At 43.2% G+C, this 16,945-nt stretch overlaps 1 protein-coding gene across 1 annotated transcript in view; it reads right to left on the reverse strand.

The window, feature by feature from the left end:
* LOC124622786 (myrosinase 1-like) overlaps nt 1-16,945 on the reverse strand; it is a 116,836-nt gene that overhangs the window by 94,050 nt on the left and 5,841 nt on the right. The window contains exons 2-3 of the mRNA XM_047148579.1: nt 12,988-13,022; nt 7,472-7,606 (exon numbers count right to left, since the gene is read on the reverse strand). Of these exons, the coding sequence (XP_047004535.1) occupies nt 7,472-7,606; nt 12,988-13,022 (170 nt within the window). The remainder of the gene's footprint in view (nt 1-7,471; nt 7,607-12,987; nt 13,023-16,945) is intronic.

A 16,945-nucleotide genomic window follows, 5' to 3' on the forward strand; every position in this document is an offset into this window, starting at 1 on the left:
CGCGACCGCTCCGGTCGCAGGTTCGAATCCTGCCTCGGGCATGGATGAGTGTGAGTGATGTCCTTAGGTTAGTTAGGTTTAAGTAGTTCTAAGTTCTCGTGGACTGATGACCTCAGAAGTTAAGTGCCATAGTGCTCAGAGCCATGTGAACCATTTTTACTCCACCATTAAAACGTATTGCAACTGTTGTAACGCATTCTGATTTTGTTTTATGCCATGTAAACATTTTTCCTGCACATACGACAGTCGACAGTTTCTTCAAACGTATTTCATAAACGAGGTTCTACGGAAACTGCGGCGCCCAAATTATATGATCAAATGTGTGTGAAATCTTATGGGACTTAACTGCTAAGGTCATCAGTCCCTAAGCTTACACACTGCTTAACATAAATTATCCTAAGAACAAACACACACACCCATGCCCAGGGGAGGACTCGAACCTCCGCCAGGACCAGCCACACAGTCCATGACTGCAGCGCCTCAGACCGCTCGGCTAACCTGGCGCGGCACGCCAAATTAAACAAAATGACGTTTAAGCACGAGAATTACGAGGCACTGTACATGAAGCGTGTATTTTTAGAATGAGGAAGAACCAAATGAATTTTATTACGTAAAATAGTAATTGTTTTGAGCTCTCATGACAGCCAGGACCCACTAACACCTAAAAATATGCCCAGGACCTTCATGGATGAAAGTTATGTGGCAATATCACCAGACGCTAGGATACATAAAAATTTGCGCCGTGTATAACGAATAAATATGAAATTGCTGTCGTTAATATTGTTGCAAACATTTGTTCTAGTTAGAAAGGAAGTGTGGAAGTTTGATGAGTTACACTACAGCGAGAGTCAAAAGTCTTTACGATGTATAGAAATGTGTGTACATTTAAATGAATATATTGTACAAATGAACTAAGTAGTATGTTTAAATCCTAATTCAATACATGAGTGATAGAGGTGTTATTATGTTGAGGGGATACAGTATTAACGTTAATAAGGAGTTCGAAATTTGGAAACAGGAACCTCGTTTATTTGGTCCTCAGTAATCCGGATTTCCGGTTTATCCGGATTCATATTTTGTGTCCCTTGGTATTTTTCTCTTTTTTTCTTATAACACGAAGATGTGTAGTCGGTGAGGTACATAGGCTGCTTATCACAAGGCCGGTAATTTAGTCTAGTACTGAGTGATAAGGAACTCAGAGTGTGTGAATGACATTGTTTCTCAAGTATTGTACATTAATATAACGGTGTATTGGTGCCCATCAAGTAGGCTGCATTGAAACCACGCCAACAGCACTCCACCACAGCTCATTGTACCTCTGGTGCGATTCTCGAAAGGTGTGACACCATCTGGTTAGTGGCGCGTGTGAAAGTATCTGCTGTCTCAGGCATCTGTTTGTTTTGCACTGACGAGCCTTCTCTCCTTGAATCATTTAAGCGTGTACATCCCACGCTTCTACCTACAGTTACTACAGTCATTTGTATAGTGCTGAACATTTAGACTTTTTGTATTTAGTATAATATACATCCGGGTTTTCGGTTTTCGGTTTTCCAAAATAAAAGTGAGAATTTACGATCCTCCTCATAGCTGTACTTCCAGCAGTACCTCATCTCCTGCGTTCCCAATTTCGTAGAAGTTGTCCTACGAAAATTGCGGAAGTAGCACTCCTGGACGGAAGGATATTGTGACGATATTCCTTCGTCATAGCCTGGGGTTAGAGACCCGGTCCGGCACACAGTTTTTATCTGCCAGTAAGTTTCATATCGGCGCACACCCACTGCAGAGTGAACACACAATTTATTTCATAATCTACTGGCACCATAAAAATGTTATGAGGGTTTTTAAAAGAACTCTTTCGGTGCTATCCAGAACTGTCAGCAAAAGGGTTGTGCCAATTTATTGTAATGTAGGCCAAATGGGTCTCTCGAAAATGCTATTATCTCATTAACAGTTATCCCCACAAAAAATGTTATTACAGTTTTCGGTAGAACTCTTAGGGCCCTATTAAGAAATGCCATCAGACCTTTCGTACGAATTTATTACTTTTACATGACAAAAGTGAGTCCCACATTAATTATCTCATATAATGTCATCGTCACAAATAATGTTATTATAGAATTTGGTAGAACTCTGTGGGTGCTATTCAGAACCGTCATCAGAACTATTCTAAGAATTTTGCTATCGTAGAGAAAGTGAATATCAGATTAAAACAATTATCGTATAAACTATTATCGCCACAAAAATGTTCTTATCATTTTCGATACAACTCTTCAGATGCTTTCCAGAACTGTCAACAGAACTGTTATACAAATTTATTTTTTTCCAAACTGACAAATAATTTTTTGCCATATCAAAATTTTGCCGAGTTATTGTTTTCTTCCCGAAATTCTGCAGAACTATTCGTGTTTTGAGCAGGGAAATCTAGAACTATTGCATATATATGAAGAACTATGAAAAAAAAGTATATTTCTGGTAAAAGGGGTTCAAACTTCACGGGAAATGCTCATAAGCATTCCTTATTAAATGCAGTTACTACGTAAACAATTACCTGCACAGAATATGTTACTAGTATTTTCGATAGAACTCTTACAATGCTATCCAGAGCTGTCATCACAACATACGAATAGTTTTTTGTAGAGTAAGTGAGCCCCACAATTAATCAATTACCTTACAAACTATTATAACCACAGAAAATGTTATTATGTTTATCGATAGAAGTCTTGGGGTGTTAACCAGAACTGTTCATCAAAACTGTTGTACGAATTTACTTTTTTCTATGGAGACAGTGGGTCTAACATCAAAGCAGTTACCGTATAAACTATCATCGCCACAAAAAGATATTATTAGGATTTTCGATAGAGCTGTTGGTGTTCTGTTCAGAACTGTTGTACAAATTTACTTTTTGCGAAAATTGACAAAGAATGTATTCGATACGAAAATTTTTTCGAGTATTGTTGTTTTCTCCGATAAATTCCGCAGAACTATTCAAATTTTGTACAAAGAACTCTAGAAGTATGCCATATCTATCAAGAACTCTGAAAAAATATACATTTCTGAAAAAAAGGGTAAGTGAAAAGATTTTCTCATTAAAATGCAGTTATCTCGTAAAATATTAGCTGCAGTAAAAAATGTTACTTGGATTTTCGAAAGAACTCTTGGAGCTCTGTTCAGAACTGTGCTCATAACTCTTGTACTTATTTACATTATGCGGAAATTGACAAAGAATGTTTTCGATACGAAATTTTTTCGAGTATTGTTGTTTTCATCGCTAAATTCAGCAGAACTATTGAAATTTTGTACAGAGAACACTAGAACTATGGTACATCTATCGAGAACTGTGAAAAAAATGTATATTTCTCGAAAAAGGGGTACTAACTTCACACGACTCAGCAAGTGTGCGTGCAAAGGAAACGAAAGGTAAATTCTGTTGCACAGATATCTCGAGAAAATGGAAATAAGTATGATCCCTGAATCTGAATCCGTGTCCATTTCTCCTGGCAGTCCATCCAGGAAGCGTGTACGAAAGCGACGTAACGGCACAGCTAAACGCTCAGTAAAATCTTGACTCATTCTAATCAGCCTTCCACTAATAGATGCACTGCTAAGCGCTTCATCAGTCACAATTCAGACAAAGATAATCTTCCGCTAGTCAGAGTGGATAGTTACTTCAAAGGACTAATCACAAGCTTTTCATTTCTATGCAGATTTGCAAACAGTTTCTAGCATATCAGTTAGCTGTTGGTGCTTCAGACAAGCTGACTAATCAACATATTTATGAGCAATTGGGACGCCATCAACTCCAAAATCATAACCGCTCCTCACGGCCCACAACGGCAAAAGTGTCTCTGTTCTCGGAACGTGCAACTCACGAGCTAAATACAGAAATATACTACGAGAAAGAGGGAGGAAAAAAAAGTAAAACAAAGCGACAAAGCACGAAGGAATGATCCTAATAGGACGGAAAGCAAGGATTACAATTTCAGAAAAATTGACTAACTTGTTCAAGAGAAAGCACTTCACAAACTAAGCATGTCAATAATGCATTAGTCCACCTCTGGTCATTGTGCAAACAGCTATTCGGTTTAGCATTGATTGATAGAGTTGTTGGTTGCTCTCTTGTCGGATATCGTGCCAAATTCTATCCAATTGGCGCATCAAATCGTAGAAATTCCTAGCTGGTTGGGGGGGGGGGGGGGGGGGGGGGGTCCTGCCCATAATGCCATAATCATTCTCAATTGAGGAGAGATCCGGCCCCCTTGCTGGCCAAGGTATGATTTGGAAAGCAGCAACACTGGCAGTAGAAACTCTAGCACGTGAGCACGGGCATTATCTTGCTGAAATGTAAATCCAGGAGGCGTGCCGTGAAGGGCAGCAAAACAGGCCCTGGGATGTCGACGTGCCTCTGGGCTGTAAAGGTGCCGCAGATGACAACCGATGGAGTCCTGCTATGACCAAAAAAAATGGCATCCCAGATCATCAGTCCCGGTTGTCGACAGCCAGGTTAGTACCCCACCGCTGTCTGGGCTATCTCCAGACACGTCTTCGGCCTGGAATCTCATTGACTATAGTAGTTTTTAGTGATGAGCCTCGCTTCGAACTGAGTCCCGGTCACCAGTCAATACATTCGTGGAGACGCCCAAGATAGCGGTGGGATACCAGCTTGACAGTTGCTCGCAGCCGGCCGGAGTGGCCGAGCGGTTCAGGGCGCTACAGTCTGGAACCGCGCGATCGCTACGGTCGCAGGTTCGAATCCTGCCTCGGGCATGGATGTGTGTGATGTCCTTAGGTTAGTTAGGTTTAAGTAGTTCTACGTTATAGGGGACTGATGACCTCAGAAGTTAAGTCCCATAGTGCTCAGAGCCATTTGAACCAGTTGCTCGCCGTACTGCCCGACAACGAGGAGTGCTTATCTGGGGTGCTATTTATTTCCATAGAACGACTCCTTTGGTTGTCATGCGTGGCACCCTTACAGCACAGCGATACGTCGACTATATTCTACGCCTCGTTTTGTTGCACTTCACGGCGAACCGTCCTGGGCTTACATATCAGGTAGATAATGCCTGCCTGCACACGACAAAAGTTTCTGCTGCTCGTCTTTGTGATTGCCAGACCCTACCTTGGCCAGCAAGGTCACCGGATCTCCCCCTATTGGAGAACGTATGCGGCATTATGGGCAGGGCCTCCAACAAGCTCAGGATTTTGACAAGCTAATGCGCCAATTGGACAGAATTTGGCAGGACACCCCTCAGGAAGACATCTCAAACGGTGAAAAACCGAATAACTGCTTGCATAAGGGTCACAGGTGTATCAACACGGTATTGACTTGATAAGTTTCTGAAGCCATTTCTCTTGAATAAATTATCAAATTTTTCTGAATCATTTGTTTGTACATTAACATTACATCCATCGATTTCCGGCCCGTTCGGATAATTCCTCGTGGGTACGCTAGATTCCAACCTAATCTAACTTGCTTTATTCTGCCCAAAGCCGACGAAGGACGTGGGAATCGCTGCGGCCTCGCTGTCGGTCGATGTAACGGGGCGACATCTGGCGACGACATCTGCCGACCGATGTCGGTGCCCACTCTACATCTACATCCATACTCCGCAAGCCACCCGACGGTGTGTGGCGGAGGGTACCTTTAGTACGTCTATCTGTTCTCCCTTCTATTCCAGTCTCGTATTGTTCGTGGAAAGAAGGATTGTCGGTATGCTTCTGTGTGGGCTCTGATCTCTCTGATTTTATCCTCATGGTCTCTTCGCGAGATATACGTAGGAGGGAGCAATATACTGCTTGACTCTTTGGTGAAGGTATGTTCTCGAAACTTTAACAAAAGCTCGTACCGAACTACTGAGCGTCTCTCCTGCGGAGTCTTCCACTGGAGTTTATCTATCATCTCCCTAACGCTTTCGCGATTACTAAATGATTCTGTAATGAAGCGCGCTGCTCTCCGTTGGATCTTCTCTATCTCTTCTATCAACCCTATCTGGTACGGATCCCACACTGCTGAGCAGTATTCAAGCAGTGGGCGAACAAGCGTACTGTAACCTACTTCCTTTGTTTTCGGATTGTATTTCCTTAGGATTCTTCCAATGAATCTCAGTCTGGCATCTGCTTTACCGACGATCAACTTTAAATGATCATTCCATTTTAAATCACTGCTAATGCGTACTCCCAGATAATTTATGGAATTAACTGCTTCCAGTTGCTGACCTGCTACATTGTAGCTAAATGATAAGGGATCTATCTTTCTATGTATTCGCAGCACATTACAGTTGTCTACATTGAGATTCAATTGCCGTTCCCTGCACCATGCGTCAATTCGCTGCAGATCCTCCCGCATTTCAGTACAATTTTCCATTGTTACTGTTGTGTCTAGACAAGACAGCCTAGACACAATGAGAGGAAGCCGAAAGGCACGCGCTAAGCTAAAGCAGGATGGCGTGAGGTCTGAAACAGGATACGCAATGAATGCTATAAAGAAAAGTACGTAGCTTCTGGAATACTTAACTTTAATCCATCCTTTTGGTACATCTGGAGATTGTGGCGATACAAGTGAGACTCTTTAGATACATGCAATGTTATTAATGGCGCATTGCTAGGTCGTAGCCATGGACTTAGCTGAAGACTATTCTAACTATCTGCTCGGCAAAGGAGCGAGGCTTCGTCCATGTAGTCGCTAGCAAAGTCGTCCGTACAACTGGGCGAGTGCTAGTCCGTATCTCGAGACCTGCCTTGTGGTGGCGCTCGGTCTGCGATCACACAGTGGCGACACGCGGGTCCGACATGTACTAATGGACCGCGGCCGATTTAAAGCTACCACCTAGCAAGTGTGGTGTCTGGCGGTGACACCACAGTTGCAACCTCTCGATACACCACAGCATCATCCGCAAAAAGCCTCAGTGAACTTCCGATGTCATCCACAAGGTCATTTATGTATACTGTAAATAGCCCACAGTGTGAACGCAGCCTCTGCCGCTTCCGCTGGCGCGCTGTTCAACGCCTGGCGCTCTCCCACGATTTCTCAACAAGCTCACAGAACGGTGAGTCTTAAGATTTCTCAAAAACGCTCGAGGAGCGCAGCATACGGAAGCGCCGTTTGTTACCTCTAAGTACTCATACGTACTGTACCTGTGCTAAAGACGAGCGAAAGCGATGACCCGTTGGGGGGGGGGGGGGGGGGGGGTATTATTTCCTTATGAGAAGACAAAAGAGCATTAAAACCGATGCAAATTAATATTTATTTCTGCGGTGTAAGGCTGTAGAGGATGTCTACTGCAGCATTAATGCTGAAATGAAGAAAAGGCACGTAGAAGAAGAAGGAGCAAATCTCCCGCAAAAATTCATATCCAAAATAGCAGGAGAACCTAAACGGAACTGATGTGTGATACACGAACAATTTTCAAACCATTTGCCTTCGAGCTTATCCTGTTTGAAATAAAAAGAAAGAAAACTGTTTACTGCAACTCACCAGAGGCTGAATTCCGTTGCCGAGCAACTCGTTGATGAGGTTGTTGTAGTAGTCGATACCCGGCTGGTTGATGACGTCAAGGTCCCCAGTTGGAAGGATGCGTGGCCAGGAAATCGAGAAGCGGTACACGTTCGCCTGTTTGTTGCAAAACGATGTGTAAATAACGAGTGCGAGTAACATCGTAAAATCCACTTATTTTTTATTTAGCTGATATTCTTAAAATTTTATCAGTGATAGATACAATTTCCTGCTCATTATTGTAAAGCCAAGAAAAAGAGCCTCGTCACCTAATCGGTATAGTGATCAGCAGGTAGAAAAAAATTGCAACTTCTTCTGAAGACATATTCACTCGATACTGATTCCAGAATCATTGTTATTATTATTACTATTATTATTATTATCGTATGCCATTAAAGAGTATACACAATATATTTACACGTTCGTGTTCAACTCTGGCAACCACTGTGTCACTTCATCAGCTTCTTTCATACTTCCTTCAATAATATGGACACTCCTCCTCCGTCTTTCCCTCCACACCAGAGTCACATGCAATACTTCCACAATAACACCGCTTTTTCAAGATATGGCCGCCTGTCTCTTATCACATTCGAATGCTGTCGAATCCGGATCATTTCCCACAAGGAAGGCGAAGTACTCCTGTGCAGTGTGGGATTCTTACCAGACTGACGGAGTACATCGAGAAAGTTCAGAGAACAACAGCACATTCTGTATTATCGAAAAATAGGGGAGAGAGCGTCACTGACCTGATACAGTATTTAGGGTGGACATAATTGAAACAAAGGCGTTTTCTGTTGCGGCAAAATCTTCTGACGAATTTCAATCAGCATCTTTCTCCTCCAAATGCGAAAACATTTTGTTGACGCCGACCTACATAGAGAGAAACGATCATCTTAGTAAAATAAGGGAAATCACAGGTAGCACGGAAAGATATGGGTGTTCGTTTTTTTCTCGCGCTTTTCGAGAGGGGAATAACAGATAATTAGTGTGAAGGTAGTTGGACGAACCCTCTGCCAGGCACTTAAGTGTGTTTTGTAGAGTAGCCATATAGATGTAGGTGAAGGTGGCTTGCTTGAGTTCAAGCGTGTAGCTGGTGTGTTCTGAAAGGCACTAGTCAGAACTGTCTGCTTAAAAAATGGTTTGTTATCATCTGAGACAAAGAGGAGCGTTATTAGGCAGAACAGGCAACCATCTGACGTTTAGATGCGGCAGGTGGCAGAAACACTTGTTCTCGTGAGTGCTCACCAATATCTTGCAATGAAAGGTTTGCACAACTATCACGGTCATCAGGCCTACGACAAAGTCCAGTAATCATCCAGTACGATACGAAATTTTTATTTGCTATTACAGCCCCGTAACCTCGACGGAAATTTCAATGCGCCGACTGGGACAGGTTTAAGAAAAAATGTTCAAATTTGTGTGAAATCATATGGGACTTAACTGCTAAGGTCATCAGTCCCTAAGCTTAGATACTACTTAACCTAAATTATCCTAAGGACAAACACACACGCCCATGCCCGAGGGAGGAGTGGAACCTCCGCCGGGACCAGTCGCACAGTCCATGACTACAGCGCCTGAGACCGCTCGGCTAATCCCGCGCGGCCCAGTTTAAGAAGATAGTTGAAGACACTGTCCCTTGCGCTTTCAGAAACCCCAGCCATTCATGATAGATTTATGGGTGCTGTAAAACCTAATCCCAGAAAATTCATACCATATGGATTTCGACTTCTGTATGAATCTGCAGGACGCGAGAATGCGACGAATTGCACACACACTATCAGCAACAACACAGTGACGTAATAGCTGAAGATCTATTGAAGGCTCTCGTTTAAAACAGAAGACAGAAATAGCAAAAGACCATAGCTGGATTGAATTTCACGCATTTCAGCGGTAAAGGCATGAAAGCCTTAAAAGAAAACTTGATATACACTTACGGAAAAAGAATCTTAACACCAAGAAGGAGTTATGCGACATAAACGAAAATTGGTAGCCGTGTTTCTACATGTGAAAGATGATGTCCGTTCATATTTCGCGCCAGTCGAGTAAGAGTAGTGTTAGTATCGTCGCTATGAGGATGCAAATCAGATTTGCTTTAAATACGCGCTGTAATGTTCGTGAGTTGATGTTGGTCAGGAAAACCTTTAAGACCACGAAGACGCCATTATCAAAACCTCACTGAGTTTGAACCAGGTCGTGTAGTAAGGATACAAGGATGTTCCTTCTGCGATATTGCAGGAAGACATGGCTGGAATATAGCCACTCTGTATGTCTGCTGGCAGCGGCGGTCACGAGAAAGTATGGTCGCAAGAACATCTACATTTATACTCCGCAAGCCACCCAGCGGTGCGTGGCGGAGAGCTCTTTACGTACCACTGTCAGTACCTCCTTTTCCTGTTCCAGTCGCGTATGGTTCGCGAGAAGAACGACTGCCGGAAAGCCTCCGTGCGCGCTCGAATCTCTCTAATTTTACACTTGTGATCTCCTCGGGAGGTTTAAGTAGGGGGAAGCAATATATTTGATACCTCATCCAGAAACGCACCCTCTCGAAACCTGGACAGCAAGCTACACCACGATGCAGAGCGCCTCTCCTGCAGAGTCTGCCACTTGAGTTTGCTAAACATCTCCGTAACGCTATCACGCTTACCAAATAACCCTGTGACGAAACGCGCCGCTCTTCTTGGATCTTCTCTATCTCCTCTGTCAACCTGACCTGGTAAGGATCCCACACTGATGAGCAATGCTCAAGTATTAGTCGGACGTGGCCTCCAGACGGCCACGTGGCACTACCCAGAGGAATGGTTCAAATGGCTCTGAGCACTATGGGACTTAACAGCTATGGTCATCAGTCCCCTAGAACTTAGAACTACTTAAACCTAACTAACCTAAGGACAACACACAACACCCAGTCATCACGAGGCAGAGTAAATCCCTGACCCCGCCGGGAATCGAACCCGGGACCCCGTGCTCGGGAAGCGAGAAAGCTACCGCGAGACCACGAGCTGCGGACCCAGAGGAAAGACCACCGTGTTCGGCTTATGGCTCTGGCATCATAACTGCATCTGTAGCAGTAATTTGATGAGCATTTGGCACCACACTGACACAACGAACTGTCACAAATCGGTTACTTCAAGGGGAGCTCCGAGTCAGACGCCCTGTAGCGTGCGTTCCTCTGGCTGCAAACCACAGCCATTTGCGACTTCAGTGGTGTCAAGCGAGAGGTCATTGGAGGGCAGCGTGGAGGTCTGTTGTGTTTTATGGTGAAAGCTGGTTCTGCCTCAGTGCTGTTGATGGTCGTGTGTTGGATAGAAGGAGGCTAGTTGAGAGCCAGCAACTACCCTGCTTGAGTGCTAGACACACAGGACCTACACCTGGAGCTGTGGTCCGGGTTGCGATTTCGTGTGACAGCAGGGTCATCACGCGCACCCTGACTGCAAATTTGTGTGCCAGTCTTGTGATCCGACTTGTTGTGCTGACAGTCTTAAGGGATAACGTCTCCCACATGCCGCTGTTGTAACCCATCATGTTCTGCAGAATACTGAAATGCTGCCTTCGCCTGCTCGATCACTAGATGCGTCTCTAGTATGGGGCATCATAGGACGACAACTCCAGCGACTGCTTTAACCTTACTTATACTGACCGACCAAGTACAACAACCATGGAACTCCATCCCACAAGCTGACATCCGTGTAAAACGTAACGCATGCCCATATACACGCTTGCACCCAACATTCTGGCGGTTACATAGTTTATTAATGTACCAGCATTTCACATTTGCAATGGCATACTCGCACTTACATTAACCTGTGATCTTGCAATGTTAAACACTTAGATATTTTACCTAGACAGATGTATTCCGGAAATTTCGTTACACGACATGAATTTTTTTCTTTTTTTTTTTTTTTGGCTTTGCAATTTTTTCCATCCGTGTAGATTCACATATGCCAAGAAGCTAAACTGGATAAGACACGTTAAGAAACTGTTCCCCAAAACAAAACGAACTATTGAATTCTGTATGTACGTCACCAATTGTTGCTGAAGCTATCGTAAGGTATAATATTTTTTAGATTTTCTCAGTACGTACGAGACGTATTTTGTAATACCATGTAAACTGATGTTTCATCTCTGTAGCGGGAACATCCTTCAGAATAGATGTTGCTATACTTCGTTGTGGTTGTCCACATTTCTTTTATTTTATAAAGGTTGAGGAGGAGAGGAGAAAGACAACATTCCTGCCTTTACTCCCAGAAGTCCTCTCTTAGTCTTCCATTCTAATTGTTTCTTCATGTTTCCCATATATTGGTTATGACCTGTCTACCTCTACAGCGTATATCTATTTCTCTGAGAATGTCAAACATATTTCCCTCCCACCTTGTTTCTTCGCATATATTCCAAACTTCTGGTCAACTAAGACTCTAAAACTTGATACCATCTGCCCTCCAAATCGACACTCATTTCTTCTGATATCACATCAGCTGACAGATTTTTTACCTTCCAAAAGGCCCCCAATGTTCTCTTGCAGCCTGCAATCTCTCTCCTCTGCGTTTAACAACGGAATTCCGCTTGCACTCTTCTTGCCGCATTTGTTTTTGCTTTTGCTGAAAGTTCTTTTGACTGTAGTATGCCATGAATCACTCCTTCCGACGATCATTTCTCATTACACTTGTTCCCATTTTTCCTGCAGCCGCTTCACTTCAAGTACCTTCCACTTTCTACAGATTGCCTTGCTCAGTTGTGTATATTGCCGTACTCTTCTTTTCCTGGACCTTTTATATTTCCTTCATTCTTCGCGGTTATCTTTCTTATACTAATATTTTATATCCAACTTCCGTAATAACTCATTTTAGGATTATCCATTCCTTCTCCAGTAAACTACCAACTGTAATATTCGATATGCAGCTTCAGAGAACTTCAAATGCAAAACACCATTTCTCAGTATTTCAGTGTTCCATTTTCCTTCTCCTTGACTCTTCTGTGTGAGTGTTACTGTCCAATACCTGCTTTTGAAATCTCTGCCTCACCATTACGCAATCCAGTTGGTATCTCCCCGTGTCTCCAGACCTTTCCGAAGTATACCTCCTCCCTTTACAATGTGTGTATTTGCTATTACCAGCTGAAAATCCTTGCAGAATTCAAAAGACTTTTTCTTCCCTGATTCCTATTGTGGTGTCCGTATTCTCCAGCACTCTGCCGTTCATTCGCTCCCCTTCTATAGCATTTTAATCCTCCGAGGTTATTAGATTTTTACCTACCTTAAGATACTGAATTCCGTTTCAATTCCCTCATATAATCTCTCAATTTCTTTATTGTCTGCTTGTGGCGTCGACATGTATATCTCTAATATCTTTTTTAGGAAGTGTATCGCCAGTTGTATTTAGCTGGAAGAGATTGATACATAAAGGAATTTTAGTTTGCGAGTCGTTATTCATTGTACTCCTGTTTCCAAAATCGTTAAAGACTTTTCCAGGATAATACTGCAGAATTATGAAGAATATACTCACTCTTGTTTTAATATCACCAAATTCAGACATTTCGCCTAAGAAATAAATTTTTGATTTCTGTTATTCATATATACATATATGTAAAAGATTGCAATGAAAAACATATTTACAGAGAACTTTAAGATCAGAAAAAACAATAGGAACTGACAAACGCCATGAGGCCTCTACTGGTCGCACAGAACTTTCTGAACTTTCAAAATGTTAGTAACCGCTAAAAGGAATACATAAAAGAGATACCATTCCAAAAAAAAATGAGACATTCACAAATGAAGATGGAATGAGCTGAGCTCTAAAGGCTCACAGGCTGCGATAACTTGAATAATGAATAACGTTGAAGAGAAAACAATACAGAAGGAAATTTTTTAAGGCAGCAGAATAAATTACAACCTCAATACACATCAAGAGTATGCAGTTAGGAGCAAATGAAAAAATTCTCCACCAAACGAAAATTTAAGAGTGTGTTATTCGCGGCTATAAACCTGCAGTACAAATTATTGCAGTATATTTGTTCTAGAAACCTACGCTCTTGGAACTTTAACAATAAACCACATCGTGATGCAAAACGTCTCTCTTGCAGCGACTGCCACTGGAATTGGTCGATCATCTCTGTGACACTGTCGTGCCTACCAGATATACCCGTAACGAGACGCGTCTCTCTTCTATAGATCTTCCCTGTTTAAATTGTCAGTCGTATCTGGTACAGATACCATACTGACGAATAGTATTCAGGTATTGGTCGTACGAGTGTTTACTTCCTTTGTTGATGGACGACATTTCCTGAGGATTCTTCCAATGAATACCTGGCTGGCATCTGCCTTACTCGCGATCAATTTTATACGATCGCTCCATTCCAAATCACTCTGTACATATTGTCAAACTCCGGGTCGTCGTTACCTTCAAAGTGACCATGTCACCTCTTCACACCTCGTCAAATATACAGGGTGTTTGGAAATATCCGTTACAAACCTCTAGGTCTTGTGGAGGGCTTGTTGTTGTTGTGGTCTTCAGACCTGAGACTGGTTTGATGCAGCTCTCCATCCTACTCTATCCTGCGCAAGCTTCTTCATCTCCCAGTACCTACTGCAGCCTACATTCTTCTGAATCTGTTTAGTGTATTCATCTCTTGGTCTTCCTCTACGATTTTTACCCTCCACGCTGCCCTCCAATGCTAAATTGGTGATCCCTTGATGCCTCAGAACATGTCCTACCAACCGATCCCTTCTTCTGGTCAAGTTGTGCCACAAACTCCTCTTCTCCCCAATCCTATTCAATACTTCCTCATTAGTTACGTGATCTACCCATCTAATCTTCAGCATTCTTCTGTAGCACCAAATTTCAAAGGCTTCTATTCTCTTCTTGTCCAAACTATTTATCATCCATGTTTCACTTCCATACATGGCTACACTCCATACAAATACTTTCAGAAACGACTTCCTGACATTTAAATCTATACTCGATGTTAACAAATTTGTCTTCTTCAGAAACGCTTTCCTTGCTATTGCCAGTCTACATTTTATATCCTCTCTACTTCGACCATTGTCAGTTACTTTTCTCCCCAAATAGCAAAACTCCTTTACTACTTTAAGTGTCTCATTTCCTAATCTAATTCCCTCAGCATCGCCCGACTTAATTCGACTACAATGGGTAGTGAGTACATAATACTTTGAATAGGAACCTATGATCGGAAACGGGGATGTTTTCCATTGAGAAATTTAACTCGTCCACTTCTCCTTGTGGAACTGAAGTAGGCACGGTGAAGTACAGTTATTAGGTAACAATTAGTAAGGAAATATAACGAAACATCCATTTGCTTGTATTAAAACTTAAACATTACTGGTCTACATTATTCTGCAATGAAGAACCAAAGAAACTGGTACACCTACCTAATTCCTACAGGGCCCCCTCGAGCGAGCAGAAGTGCCACAGCATGACGTGGCATGGACTCGACTAATATCTAAAGTTGTGCTGGAGGGAACTGACGCCATGAATCCTGCAGGGCTGTCCATAAATCCGTAAGAGTACGAGAGGGTAGAGATCTCTTCTGAACAGCACGTTGCAAAACACCCCAAATATGCTCAATACTGTTCATGTCTGGGGAGTTTTGTGGCCAGCGGAAGTGCTTCAGCTCATAAGAGTGTTTCTGGAGCCAATCTGTAGCAATTCTGGATGTTTGGGGAGTTGCATTGGCCTGCAGGAATTGTCCAAGTCCGTCGGAATGCACAATGGACATGAATGGATGCAGATGATCAGACAGGATGCTTACGTACGTGTTACCTGTCAGAGTCGTATCTAGACGTATCGGGGGTCCCATACCACTTCAACTGCACACGCCCCACACCATTACAGAGCCTCCACCAACTTGAACATTCCCCTGTTGACATGCAGGGTCCATTGCTTCATTAGGTTGTCTCGAAGCCGTGCACGTCCATCCGCTCGATGCAATTTGAAACGACACTCGTGCGACCAGGCAACATTTATCCAGTGATCAACAGTTCAAGGTCGGTGTTGACGAGCCCAGGCGAGGCGTAAAGCTTTGTGTCGTGCAGTCATCGAGTATACGCGAGTGGGTTTTCGGCTCCGAAAGCCCATATCGAGGATGTTTCGTTGAATGGTTCGCCTGCTGACACTTTTTGATGGCCCAGCATTGAAATCTGCAGCAATTTGCGACAGGGTTGCAGTTCCGTCCGTTGAACGGTTCTCTTCAGTCGTCGTTGGTCCCATTCTTGCAGGATCCTTTTCCGGGCGCAGCGATGGCGGAGATTTGATGTTTTACCGGATTCCTGATATTCACTTCGCTCTAACGATTTGTCTTGCAAGTCATGAATTGTCGTATGGGAAAATCCCCACTACATCACTACCTGTACACTCTGTGTCCCATCGGTCGTTCGCCGACTTTAACATCACGTTGAAACTCGCTTAAATCTCGATAACCTGCCAGTGTAGCAGCAGTAACCGATCTAACAACTGCGCCAGACACTTGTTGTCTTATATAGGCGTTGCCGACAGCAGTGTCGCATTCTGCCTACGTATCTCTGTGTTTCAATATGCATGACTATGCCAGTTTCTTTGGCGCTTCAGCGTAAAATCAAAAAGAACCCATATTACCGTATGTACAGAACAGCAGTGATGCTTTGCAATGCACCTCAGACATCGTACGTACAAAGCATGCTCTGGTACACACTATCCATCCCACTTGGTGTCTCTTCAGTTTCTAGTGCAGCTGCCAGAAATCGTGCCAGCAGGTGTTCCTCTGTCTCTACAGGAGTCTCGTAAATTAAACTTTGCGTACAACCTTACAAGTAGTAGTCCGCAGGAGTTAAATCCGGCGATCGGTGCGGCCAAGCGGTTGCGCCGCCTCCGCGTACCCATCTTTCGCTGTATCGTCTGTCGAGCTGTCTTCAAACCACAGGTGAGAAGTGGTACACCGGGATCCTGAAACCACACTTCCTGACGGACATTCAGTGGCATAGCTTCCAACAATGGGTCCGATACACGCTATCCCGAGACTTTTTCCGTCTGCAGTCGTGGACGGTGGACGCGTTACACATCGGAAATGAAACCATCGTAGAACGGAAATGTTATGTTTCCGAACATTGGTACTATTCTGAATGTTATGTACTCACTCCCTCTACAAGTCCTAGAAGCTTGTAACGGGAATTTCCGAAAACGCCGTATTCGGAAGATAGTACAGTGTGGAAGTGAAACAACATCAGCGGGAAAGTTGGAGAATTACAAAGTACGAGAAATATAGCGGTGCTGAGGGACAGTAAAAATTAACAGACAATAGATGATGAAGGAAGACAGGGGACGTAAGGAGTCGGCTGAACGCTTGTAATAGGAAGCAAAATGTAGTGGAGTGAATTGCTTTTGCTAAAGGCGCTTCGATTGAATCTGAAGAACTACGTAATTAAAAAAAGAAGTTGTGGGATTCGTTTTGAATTACACAGTTAAATCTGGC

Source organism: Schistocerca americana, chromosome 7 (genome assembly GCF_021461395.2).
Source record: "Schistocerca americana isolate TAMUIC-IGC-003095 chromosome 7, iqSchAmer2.1, whole genome shotgun sequence".
NCBI lineage: Eukaryota > Metazoa > Arthropoda > Insecta > Orthoptera > Acrididae > Schistocerca > Schistocerca americana.